This window comes from Phodopus roborovskii, unplaced genomic scaffold, assembly GCF_943737965.1.
Source record: "Phodopus roborovskii unplaced genomic scaffold, PHOROB, whole genome shotgun sequence".
Taxonomy (NCBI): Eukaryota; Metazoa; Chordata; class Mammalia; order Rodentia; family Cricetidae; genus Phodopus; species Phodopus roborovskii.
The window spans coordinates 7,960,629-7,974,232 of record NW_026126459.1 but is presented as its reverse complement, the minus strand read 5'-3'; the positions used below and the strand labels follow the sequence as shown (position 1 = coordinate 7,974,232).

The 13,604-nt window shown below is 50.3% G+C and overlaps 1 protein-coding gene across 1 annotated transcript in view; it reads right to left on the bottom strand.

Annotated features, from left to right (window-relative positions):
* The window catches only part of Mpped1 (metallophosphoesterase domain containing 1), a 66,758-nt gene extending 53,384 nt beyond the window's left edge, over positions 1 to 13,374 (bottom strand). The window contains exons 1-2 of the mRNA XM_051189517.1: positions 13,003 to 13,374; positions 1,771 to 2,102 (exon numbers count right to left, since the gene is read on the bottom strand). Coding sequence (XP_051045474.1) covers positions 1,771 to 2,102; positions 13,003 to 13,359 — 689 coding nt within the window. The 5' untranslated portion in view covers positions 13,360 to 13,374. The remainder of the gene's footprint in view (positions 1 to 1,770; positions 2,103 to 13,002) is intronic.
* Positions 13,375 to 13,604: the final 230 nt, after the last annotated feature.

The following is a 13,604-nucleotide window of genomic DNA, read 5'->3' as shown; positions in this document are numbered from 1 at the left end:
AAGCTCCACACCCAGGCCTAAGCTCCACACCCAGGCCTGGCTCATGTATGATGAACACCAGCCACTCACACAAGTACACTGTTCAGAGACTTCTCAATTGCACCCTTTGCCTCACTGTAAATATTACTTTGCTGTTGGAGAAACTGAGGCATTAAGCAGTGTAAAGTCCCACCCAGGTAGGCTAGCCCAGGACCCATGTTTCTAACCAACAAGCTGCCTAACTATTCCCAAGGACCCTGAATGTATGGATGGATGAATGAATGAATGAACAAATGAATGAATGAGGGAGAGAGAAGAACTGGCCTCCACTGTTCCCTGGTTCAATGGGAACAGCCACCCTCTCTCACTCATTCACTTGCTGCCCTTCCCCAGGACACAATCTGTCTCCAGGGTCTGTAGCCTCCCTCTTCTACCCAGGCCCTCTACCCAGCAGGCACCTCTGAGATTCTCAGACACCCTCTCCCATCCCAGCCCTCTATAGGCTCCACCTTTTTACTCCTTCTGCCTAGCCTAGGGAACCCTAATGCCCCTTGCCAATCGCCTCATACTCCTTAAGGTCTCAACTAGAATCCACCTTATCCAGAAGGTCATTCACAGACACCCCAGAGTTGATGGACCTTCCTCAGCTCTTCTCTCCCATAGTCCTGTCTGCATGGTTTTCCCCCCTCAGGCTAGGGTCTCCATGAGTCTACCAACCCAGTCACATTCCACAGTAGCCCCAAAGAGCAACATCTGGGGGGCCAAGACACTCACACATGGGTGTACATCCAAATGCAGACACACATCAGCCCCCACTGCTCTGTCTGAGGGCCTGGGGCTTCCAGAATTCCCACTGGACAGGATCAACTCCAGCATCAAGGACCTCAGTGTCATCATCTCCAGTCCCACCAACACAAAAGAAAACCTAGGCAGGGCAAGACAGGCCTCTGCCTGCAGCATCCCTGCCAGAACATTGGGTGCCAGAGACCAAGAAGAGATGTGCCCTCAACAGTGCAGTCAACCTGCGTAAATCCTCCAGCCTAGTTCACAAATTAAAACGTCAATAAAAATAATTTTAAAAAGAGACATAGAGAGGCAGTGCTCAGCTAGAAATCCACCAAAAACTACACTTTCTGACCATGTGGGACGAAGCTTCCACAGGAAGGGGCATTGTTCTAGGAAGTGCTACTGGGAAAATAGGCACCCCCACCTCCAGACCACACAACTGCCACCCCCAGTGCTTTTCTTCCAATGATGATCACTTAACAGAGCTTGAAGGAAGCCACACAGGAAGGAGTGGCCAAACACTACTCCACTACCCCATCATGCTGCCTGCTGGGATCTGGTAACTCACCCATTATACTTTGTCCCAGAGCAACAGCTGCTGGAACCTCATGAACCCACTCACTATTGGGCCTACAGCAAGACCCTCTCCCTGTCTGTGACTCAGTCATCTGGTGAAGCCACATCCACAGGCACAGCTGAAACTCAGCCCCTCCACATTCCCCAAGAACAAGCATGTCTATGGTTCCAACGTCAAGTCTTGGATCTCTCTATACAATCAACTCACTTTCAAACACTTGGGAAGCATTTACCAAGTCCAATAAAAGGGAATGAAGAACCAGTGTGGATCCCTGGGACCACAAGTGTGGGGCTTCCCTTAGGGTCCTCCCAACATCAACCCAAGTGCAGTACAGACCGGTTTTGGTCCACAAGCCCCTGGGACATATGTTTATAGATGTACCAGAAGCTGGGAGACACCCACATCCGTCCCTGGGCATCAGCACTTACATCTGCACATGCGGTGGCTGAAAGCGGCCCTGGTTGATATTGTAGAAGGTGAAGGCCTGGGTGGGGTTGGAGCTGTATTCGTCCACCTCAATGATGAGTCGGCCATGCTGGTGTCGCCTCGCGGCCATCACGTGTGACTGAGAGAACGCCATGCCCAGGCCGCAGGGGAGCAGGGCCAGGGCCTCGGCCTTCAGGATGCCAGGATCCCACCTAGGGCGCCACATGGACCTCCGTAGGCCACCCGGGCATCTCCCGCCACTACTGCCACCGCCACCGCCACTGCCGCCTCCACTGCCACTGCTGCCAGGTCCCCCGCCAGACCTGCAAACAGACTGAAGAGACGGAGCAGAACCATGCAACAGTTAATCTGTTTGGGATTTGTTTTATTTAATGTCAGATGAAGATTTAGAAAGAGGGAAAGGGTGGGGGGAAGAAGGGGGAAAACACAGTCGCACACAGCTCAAAAACTCATTACAAATCTTTCCAACTCAGCAGTTTGATGAATATACTTTGGTAAAAAGAAGAGAGAAGGGAGGGAGGAAACCATGAGGAAAAAAAAAAAATAGACGATGATGCCATGAACGGATGCGTGCATGGTCCAACATGTTTAAACACTTCAGACATTGTTTTCCCCCTCCAACCAGATTCTCAGAGTCTACAAAGTAGCTAAGCTGGGGACAAGACAATGTCTGGCATTTTGTAAATATGGAAGTTAAATTTCTATCTTTCAGATTTAGGGAACAGGAAGGATTCCCATCTAACTCCACCTCCTCCCCCACATTCCCGTGAAACACATCTGAAGGGCCACACCCTCACCCCAGCAAGCCCAAGCAGGAAGGGACAGCCCAGGAAGAAAATTCCTCCTTCAACATCAATTTATCCTCGAGACATATCAGAGGCACCCAGAGAAGGGGTTTTCCATGCAGCTCCTCTGCTGAGGCAGGGTGGTGGCCCCAGGAGAAGAGCTGGAATGAGAGGCTCTACCCTTCCTGTGCATCACCCTGTCCCCATCGGGGCCCAGGATCCAAGAACCGGATTAATCACACAGTGAAAATTCTACAGGGTTTTTTTTTTTTTTTTCTGATTTTTTTTCTCTCAGTGGAGAGGTGTGGTTTACAGGTGAATTTAACTGGACAAAAACTCCCCCGCAGCGCATTCTGAGCCAGCTATGTGGCTCCTGGAGGTATAGCCCGGGCCAGTAAAAGACAGCAACATCTTGTCCTGGTGAACTTGGTGAACTTGTGCCTGGTTATTGGTACTGTGTTTCTCTCAAAAATCTTTTTTTTTTTTTTTTTTTTTTTTTTTTTTTTTGCCTTGTTGATTTTGGGTTGTGCTTTTTAAGATACTCCAACAACCCTGTTTGCACTGTTTTTAACCAAGGAGAAAATCACGTAGTTTAAATGATTCCTGGACACTTGGATCCCAGTCACATTAAAGGAAGAAAAATCCCCCTTGCTTTGTGCTCAGAAGGGAATCGACGCACTCCGAAAATAAATTAGATTAGGAAAATGACAAAAATTAGAGAATGGAGAACATTTTAATTATGTGCAAGGAGAAACGGGTTATTAATTCTTAAAAAAAAAATACTTCAATCATCCCCATACAAGGTAAAATAAAATAGCAATAATCTCTTCTCTCAAAACATGGAAAGAAAGGGACATTCTTGCCAGGCAAGATAAGGTACATCAGTAGTCTCAGGAGGCTGAGGCAGGAGGATTCTTGTGAGTTTTAGACTTCATTTAAAACAAACAAGCCAAAAAAAAAAAATAGATACAGTGAGATGCAGAGAGATGCATTTGTAATGCCAGCACTTAAGAGGAAGAGGGAAACAGGTGGTCAGAGGTTCAGATCATCCAAGTTTGAAGCCAGCTTTGGCTTGTGGCTCAGTGGTTAAGAGTATTGTCTGCTCTTCCAGAAGACCTGGGTTCAACTCCCAGCACCCACATGACAGCTCACAACTGCCTGTAACTCCAGTTCCAGGGAATCTGACATCCTCACAGACAAAACACCAGTGCACATAAAATAAAAATAATTTTGAAAGAAATTAAAAAGGAAAGGGGGAGAAAGAAAGGGAGAAATATGTAAGGCAGAATCTGACCCTGAGTCACAGTGAGAGCTGAAACACCAGCCCAAACCATGTGCCCTGATCCTGCTCTCCCAGTCTGAGTCACTGTCCTCCTGTCCAGGTGGGGACAGCCACTCACCCTTCACCTCTGAGCAGACAAGCCTCGGACAAGCATCTTCCTTCTGGGGCCCTGTGAGAAGCCTGGGTATCTGCTGAGAGGAGAGTGTGTGTCTCCATGACTTATCCCTGCATGCTACCAGCTGGGACCACAAATACTCTACACTCCCATGGGCTGTCTGATCATCCACAAAATGAAGAGAACAATAATCCCAGCCTCAGAGTTGTGAATAGTAAACAAGATGACACCCATGTAAACTGGTTGTCACATGCCCTGGGGGTACACAGCAAGAGCTCCATAAATGCAAGCTGTGACTATTCTTCCATTAGTCTCTCCCGGGTGGCCCATCACAAAGCTTCACAGATATTGAAAACATGGATGGATGGATGGATGGATGGATGGATGGATGGATGGATGGACAGACAAATGTATGCATGGTTGGACAGTGTCTGGCCAGACTCCTTCCTTAGCACCCAGCACAGACCTGGCAGAGAATGGGTGTCTGTAGAGCCCAGTTAAAGCCTGAGAAGCCACAGTCCTCCCTTGCCAGCCCCATGCCATCAGCCCATCAAGGGCCCAGCCTGGACAAAAGAGCATCTAGGGCCACACAACCCTGCCCCCCAGGAAAGCAGGTATCAGCAGAGACACCTCAGTGGAACCCAGGAGGTTCAGAGGGAGTCCCAGGATGCCAGCCTTACAGTGCCATGCTGCACTTCATATAAAGAGGATTCACTGGAGGTCCTGCCTAGAGAAACCAAGGAAACCTGCAACCCAATGCCTCCTTCTAAGCTTCCATTTCATGTTTATGGGGCTGTTGCAGCAGCCGCCAGCACATCCGCATTCAGCTCCGCAGTCCACTGAGGGAGAGGAGCTTCCCCGGAAAATGGCTTTCAGCTGGGAAATGCTCACACCTGGTCCCCTAAATGGAGTAGCATGTGTGTATTGGTGGGTGACTGTCTGGCTTGAGTCTTGGTCCCCTGTCCAGTTGGGTGACCTTGAACCAGTTCACAGGTCCTGGCAGGGGTGAGAGGAAGGTCCTGCTAGGACTACTCCAGGGGTAGGGAGACATGTAGAGAAAAGCAGGGAAGGGAGGGGGGAGGGAGGAAGGGAAGGTGAGGGAAGGAAGGAAGGAAAGAAGGAAGGAAAGAAGGAGGAGGGGAGGGAGGAAAGGAAGGAGGGAGGGAGAAATCTACCTTGTTCAACAAATACATTTCGGATCCCACTTTCTGCCCCTGTTCCCTGTGCTCGCCCCCCAAAAAAAGACTGAAAACATAAATAGGTCCCTGTCCCCAAGGAGTGGGTTGGGAACAGGAGATGGGGGGGAGGGGGTAAATGCATACATAAACAGAAAAAAATGTGTTTTCAGATAGTAGTACCCTGAAGAACAGAGAGCTTAGAAACAAGATAGCGCATGGTGAGGGTTCTATAACAGGACGAGGCGTCGCCGTGTCGCCAGCACTTAATAGCATAGGTGAATGACCCAGCCATACCCAGGCCTGGGAAGGGAGCTGAGGCAGAGGGGGCAATAAGTTCAAAGGCCCTGAGGGACTCTCCTGTTTGTGTTCCTCTGGCTGTCTGCCAACAGGCCTCTGGGGTGAAGAGATCACAGGGAATGAGTTCAAGTGATGCTGGGACGTCACCTAATGTCTTTCTACTTCCTTACTAGTCTCCCCTTAAAGTTATAGAGAGGGTAGGGGAGTTTCATGTTCTCAGTAAGAAAATCGAGTTTGAAGGTTCTGGCCCTGCCTGGTCCAGCACTGGTGGACACATTCCTTCCATTTGGGAGACTAACTCTTGTCCTCTTCTAAGATGGCCTCTCTCTGGAGTCATCACATTGACCAGGACACCAAGGGGCTGGCTGTGCTGAAATGCCCACTATATGGGATGCTGACACCCATACAGACAGAAAGAAAGGTCCCAGTTCAGCTTTTGTGCACTAGCTTTGTCTAGCCTTCTGCTGATTTTGGACTCTGTCACCACAGCCACAATATAGCAGCCTTCATGGATGCTTAAAACTCACTCTGCCCACTCCTTCTAGAACACCCAACCTCCTAGGAGTAGTAGCTGCCCTCCAGGAAAGCCAGTAACTTTGGACATGCCAGAGTGACACCAACCCAGTTTCCTCCTCACTCCTCAGACCCAGCTCAGACACTTGGGGCTGCCCTGCCAACTAGGAATCTGTATGGAGTCTCCCTGTGTGCAGTTTCTCATACCACTCTGCCCCTGGGATTCACCACCTGTTTCCTGGCTCAAAGACTTGAGGATGATATTCTACCAAGCCTCCCTAGGCTATATCAGAGCCTCTACTAATTGTCCCCAGATCATCCCTGATCAAAGCTCCCAATGCTGATCCCAATGAGAAACCAAAGTATAAAATGATGGATGCTGGATATATGAATACATGGATGGATGCATGCATGCATCATAAATGGATATTGAGATGGGTGTATGAATAGATGCATGAATGCATAGATGGACCACGAGTGGATACATGGATATATAAATGTATGTGCAAATGAATGGATGGATGGATGGATGGATGGATGGATGGATGGATGAAAAGACATGTGGATAGATGTGCCCTGGGCCTACCACACACATGTAAGCAAAGCAAAAGAGTATGTTGCCTGGGAGAAGCCACTACCTAGCTGTGAAGGCCAAAAAGGAGAGAGATTGAGTAGGGTCCCTAAGCATACACGGCATCAATAGCAGAGGAGGTGACAGGTCATCTAACAGCTGAAAACAGTCAAAAGATGCCAGACAGTTGGGCTGGCACTGCCTGGAGCTACATTTATCTTGCTTCATAATTGCAGCACCCACCTCCACCCACACCATGACCTCTCAAAGTCTGTGGGCCCAGGACAGTGCTGATTCCAACCTGCTGGCCCTGTGCCATGGCCATCAGCCTCAGCCTGGCTCTCAGGAGTTTTCAGATTGGGAAGGTGAAGTTTACCTCGGCCAAAATCAAAGGTAATCCCTTCAAAAAGTCACCCATGTGTCTCTTCCTGGAACACCTTTAACAAAAACCAAAGCAAGTACAGTATTCTAGTGCCGACTCTGGAATTCAGGAGACCATCCATGACTACACAAGAAAGCACCAGTCATCCTGGCTATAGTATCTACCAGAATCCCAAGCCAATCTTCCTTCAACTACTCTCCACACACCTGTGAGGTCAGCCGAGCAGCGCAGCCTCTCTAAACACCCAGCCCAAACTGCAGATGATCACTGGCACTGGCTCAGAGCAAAGCTAGACAGGCCAGCCCTGGAGAGACACTGTTATGCTTATGCAGGTTTTTGTTAGATCGTGGCAAATGTCACAGGGGAAAAAAAGCATTATGCCCTATGTGGTCCCCACAGGCCAAAACATAGAGGATAACATTAAACAGAAAAGTCCTGAGGGGGTTGAAGTGATGGCTCAGCCAGTAAAGGCACCTGCAGCCAAGGCTGAGGACCTGTGCTCCATGCTCCAGACCCACATGGCAGAAGGAGAGAACTTATTCCCACAGGCTGTCCTCTGACCTTCATGTCTCTCTCGGTCTTGCTCTCTCTCTCTCTCTCTCTCTCTCTCTCTCTCTCTCACACACACACACACACACACACACACACACACACACACACACTTGAAAACGTAATAAATATTTTTAAGTATGAGACATGGAGGTTCACAGGGGATTCTTTTCCAAGCCATGATCTCCATGTGTGCTCAAAAATCACTTTCAACTGTATTTTCTCCTCTTATTTTGTCTGGGCATAAAAATGTACAATTAACTAGCGCTGAACTGAAAACTATCATAGAAGATATAAAATAAAATAATGAAATAAAATACAGAAAAGAACTCCAAAGAAAGGTAAAAGAAACAGCTCTGCGGCAGCAGCAGTGTAGAGGTATTTGACTCAGCTCACGAGACCCTTCAATAATGGGGCCTGGGCCAGCCTTACTCTGTATCCGCTGCAGGTCTCCACTGACAAGAAACTTTGGCGGGCAACCGGCATCCATGGCCTGGCAGGATGCGCTGAGAAGCTGAGTGGATGCAGAAATCCACAGATAGAGTGAAAACGAGACCCCGAGCCCCAGAGAGGATCAACCACAAGTGACTTTTCAAAGCATTTACCACTTAAAAACCTTTTAGCTGGACCCATGTTGAACATACATATGACTACACAATTTTAAATATCCCTTTCTAATTCCTCAACCACCCCTCCCCCAAGTCAGTGCCAGCTTCCTTTTCCACCTCAGTACTTTTATTTCAGAACCATCGTGACCGTTACTTACTGGATCGTGTCCTGGCTGCTACAAATAACTGCTCACTTATCCCCTTGACTGGAGACACAGATTTGGTGGGTTCATCCCCAAATCCTGATCAGTCTCTATTCCCACCACACAGATGGGGACCTGAGATGGGCAGAAGCCATGCAGCCCAGGCAGAGAAAGAAACACGCCTACAAACCAGCGCTCCACTCCAGAAATGATTGCAATTCCACATCATCTAGCAGATCCACAATCATGCAAATAACAGTGAAAGGACCCATTTCATTTTTTTCTTCCACACAGGGCTGTGTGCTAGTTTTCGAAACAGAACTCTCGGAGGCTTGGGCATCTGTAGAGCTGCGGTGGGAAGCTACTCGGATATGGCTGACACATGCACAGACATCCCCACACAAAAAAAGGAAACAAGGGCTAAATGTATGAGAGTCAGCACCGTGTCTCATTGCCACACACACACGCACATGCCAGCTCAAACTTGAGGGTGCTGGGAACATATGAGGCTGGGGTGGGGGTGAGGCATGGATGTCTTGGTGGCACAAGCAAATTGGATTTGCAAAGAAAGTAAATGTGGCTTGGAGGCTCTTATGGAAATCTATTTGACAGATGTCTCTGTGTAATAACCATATCAGCATGGTCAGGGTCTCGCACTAGAGTCTTGGGGAAGGCGGGCTGGGGGGGGGGGCTGCTTCAGAGACAAGCTCTGGTCTAATTTTTGTGCCCATTCAGAAGTTTACAGTTAATGATTAAACTTCTAAAGTGTGATCAATTAACTAATGTGCCCAAATGACAAACCTACAAAAGCCAAACTCCATTCTCCACTCCCTACCCAAAGAAATGCAGGAAACCAGGGACGAGTGTGGTGGGGGAGGGCACATTGGCCTTTTCCACAGATGCCAAGTGTCTAAAAGCAATTTAGACACTACAAACAAAGGAACGGGCACCACTCGGGAAGGGCTTGCATTTCTCAAGTAGCCAGTGCAGTGTGTTATGAGGCTTTGCAGGCTGCAGATAGGTACAGAAAACGCAAGAAGATGAAATGGAGGGGAAGGGAAGTAATGTGCCGATTGGAAATGGGAAGCAGACATCATTTTCTCCTCAAAGTGGTGGAATGAACACAATGACACTGAAAGTCCCTCTGAGTGCATCAATGCAAAGCCTCGAGGCCTCTTGGAAGGTTGCGAAGGGAGTGGGAAGGCTGCAAAGGGCAGGTAATCTTGTAAGTGTCCATTGGGTGGTGTGAACAGGAAGCTACAATGGCCTGCCTGCATGAGATTACAATCTACCAGGAGATAAAAAGAAAGGAAAGAAGGAAGAAAGGGAGGAAGGAAGAAAGGAAGGAAAGGAGAGAGAAAGAGAGGGAGAGAGAGAGAGAGGGAAGGAAAAGAAAGGAAAGGAAAGGAAAGGAAAGGAAAGGAAAGGAAAGGAAAGGAAGGAGAAACTGCTTCAATATATAATGAATGATCAGGTTCTGACCACATACTGGCCAAGTTCATGGAAGAGAAATTCACAGAGAAACCCATCAGCACAAGCCACTATCTGAGTTCTAAACTAACAAACATAATATTGTTTTATTAAGTTTTCTGGTGGGGGGGTTGATGAAATTTGGATTGCCCCATAAGTGTTTAAAATAGGAACAGAGCATAATTAAGCCTTCTTTTATTGGGGGAAAAACTGAAATAAAGAAAACTATTTGTACCAGTTGCATACTGGCCAGTTGGGTCACCAAGAGTGCCATGGTAAGCTGAATGAATCTGGAAATGCTCCTACCCCATACCACTTCCAAAAGGGGCTTGCTTTCTGATTTTTTATTTTTCTCTTTCCCTGGGAATTGTTTTGGCTTCTCACTTCTTGGTCTCCTCTTCAGGCTCAACCTGAACAATATCAATGGCAGTCTCTGAACAATGCCATCAGGTTGATGTGGTAAGATAAGGACGGCCACACATCAGGCACCAGGCTCAATGAATGGTTTTCATCATGCCCCACACAGCCCATGCTCACCGATCCTTGCTTCAGAAAGTACCACCTTTGCCTGACTTTCTCCCTGGACCCTCGGAGTCAAATGTATCCAGTCACAGAGAGCACAGCATTGGAGCAGAAAGGAGACCCCATAAGCAAGCCTGTCTCTAACCTGGGGGGCCAGCAACTTTGCATTGTGCATCAAGATATGCCCAAGAACCTATTTCTAGGCCTCAGTCCCAGAAGAGCCAGGGCCCCTGGGCCCCTTCTCTTCTGAGGTGCAGACAAAGGTTGAATGGAAAGAACTCCAAGAATAAGAGCATAGTGAAGGGCAGCCACTTGCAAAGACTCTTTTTTGTTCTGGTAAGGGGAGGGTTAATGGGAGAGACATGTCATGTTATCACTTCAAGGATTTTGACAGACAGTTCCGGGATAAGGGAGAAACTCCACCCTTAACTGCAGCTCTGAGGACTTGAAAGGCATTCACTAACCTCCACTAATTGCATGTTTTTCTTCGTGTCATATTTACTTGTTGGAAGTCTTGCCTGGCCCATTCATTTCCTCTGCCCCGCTATTCACAGGCCTGAGATTAGAAGAGGAAAGGCATTTGGAGAGATTAAAAGCTCACTACATTCTGGCAATGATTTTCTTCTTTCCATAGGTCCAGAACCATAGGTGCAGAGTATGCTGATCTCACCCACCCCCTACCACCCTCCCTGTGTTCCTTCAGTGAAATCCACCCTCTGTCCTTAATTCTTCAGACAGGGGAGGGAGCTATGTCCTGCCATCGGTGAACAGACAACCAGCTGCCACTGCCTGGGTGGGCAGGTAGCAAGTTCGAGAGAGAATTAATGAACTCACTTTGGATGGATGAAGCTTTAGAAGCCCTGTGGATAGACTGAGCATTTTTATAAAACTGCTTTTCTTGAATGCAGTTCTCAGGGTCTTGATGTGTCTTCCTGGTACAACCTAGGTCCATACCAGAAAGAACCCTAATTACTACCATCTTCCACCTAAGCTTAGACCTGATCCAGTGATCTCTAGATTCAGGGCATCAGCCTGGTGAGTGTGAATGATTCTAGGCACACTACACAGTGCTCACATCTCAGACACATCTTCCCACACATCCCACCGTGAACCTACCCTCATCTAATTCACTCCAGGTCTTCCCAAATTCCTCAAGCTTAGGAGTAAATCAGGAGGCAGCCCTACTCAGAACTATTCCCAAGCGCACGGATTAGATGTTCAAGACTAAAGTATTTTGTCTTTTGAGCGGCCATCAGCCAATTAACACTGTTCCAGCTCTTGGGGAAACTGGAAGAGATGCAACCCTTTCACTGAAATCCATCTTGAGCAAAAGATTTTACAAGTGTTGAGGGGCTGCCACTTGGAAAGCCAATTTGCAGGGAGATGGGCGGTGCACAGATTAGTATGCATGCTCCCACAGATCAGTCTCCTGCAGACGAGCCTTGCTCCAGATGCCTCCTTGTCACCATCAGCTCCAAAGCCTGGTGTTCTCCCCTGCTTCGGTACTCTCCCCAGATGGTCACCTAACATCTTGGCTTCTAGCTGAGATAGAGCAGTCACCCCAAAACCCGTCCAACCTCCCACAAGGCATTTTTAGTCATGTGCCAAATACAAGTGAAGTTGTATTAATTCTCCTTTGGCCAAGGCCAGTTTTGGTGTTTACAAGGTTAGTGCCTGACCCCCAACAGCCCACCATTGTAGCTGATCCCTGCTAGCAAATCTGCCCCTATCATTCATGCCCAACAAGCAGCCCAACCGTTCAATGGTGCCTTACTTTTGTTCCCCGGGTTTAATTTTATAATTGTTAACAGTTTGTTCTCCTCCTAGCCATTCAGGGGAAGAAGTGGAAATGGGGGATGAACTTCTAGAAGAATGCCAGGGGAGAAAGGATAGCCCAACAGTGAGGAAGAAACATCCCTGCCATGCTAGTTGGACAGGGATGGCATCCAGGTGCAGTGTGGTGTGTCCTGACCTCAATGAACCATTGAGCCTGGTCCCAGAGGGTTAGGGGGGGTTGGAAGATGATGCATCTTCAAGCCCTAAGACTGACCTCCCAGGCTCTTTCACACAACAGCTCCCCTCTGCCCCTGTCTGAACCATCTTGTAGCATGTCCCAAAATAAACACACAAGAGGTAGAATGGCTTTCAGCTACAGTAGTCCTGGAGGACTGGGTGCTATCTGGTTAGTCACTGAAGCCCATGAAGGGTACAACTGGGAGCAGTAAGTGTCTTGAATGAATGAAGGAAGAAGGATGGGTGGATGGATGGATGGATGGATGGATGGATGGATGGATGGATGGACCGATGGACAGACAGACAGACGACAGATGGGTGTTAGTGAAGTTCCCAGCAATACCCAGCAAAAGTAGCCACTTGACCAACATCGGTCTCCCTCCTCATTCCCCTCCTCCAAGTGTCAGCAGAGGCTGCTACACACAGTAGGCTCTCCACAACAAGGGGTGGCTATTGTTATCACCCTTATTATCACTTGCACCCCACCAGCCCTCTCCTTCCACGGGTTACTCCAATAGCAGCTAGCGGCAGCCAGCCAGCCTGGGAAAAGTTTCGCTGACCACACGGCCCGGCCAAGCCCCCTCCCGCCCGCACTGGCCCCGCGGGCTGCGCAGCAGCAGCAGCGGCCGACCGGGTCCGCGCGCCCGGGGCGAAGCAGAGATGGCCAAAGTAACTTTGAGGGCACCGCGGGCCGCACCGGTGCAGGGACAGGGTCCCGGCCGCGCCCCCTCCGGCCCGCCGCCCACACCCGGCCCGTGCGCACTCCCGGCCCGGCCGGGTCCTACCTGGCCCCGGGCTCCTCTTCGGCGGCCGCGAGCAGCAGCGCGCGCGGAGGGCGGCGGGGGCCCGGCTCCCGCGAGGGCGGCGCGCAGGGGCGGGGGCCTCTGCGCCGCGCGGCCGAGGCTGCGAGTGGGAGCCAGACTCCTCCTTCGCGGGGCGGGGGGCTCCCCGCGCCCCCTCCCCCGCCCCGCGCCGCGCCGCCCCGGCCCCGCGCGCCGCCGCGCCGCTCCGCCCGCGCGCACGGGCCCCGCAGGAGCGCGATCGCGGCCTCGGGCCCCGGCCCCGCGCGCCCTCCCGCCCGGGTCCCGTGCACCCCTGCCGCGCCTGGGGCCTCGGCGCCCTCCCGGGCCCGGAGTCCGCATCCCGCCGCTCAGGGGCCGCCCCGCGCCCTCTCCACGCAGCCCCCAGCCCCGGCTCCCGAGCGCCAGAAGAGGGGAGCGGGGCGGGGCGCCCTCACCTCCGGAGCCGCGCGCCGCATACAGGGCGTGCGTGGCTTCTTCCCGGTGTCCGGACACCCTCTCCATGGCCAGACCCCAGTCTGGGACCACCGGGATGTCTTGTCCCTGGAGAGACGCAGACACCCCCCCCACACACACCCGACTGGATC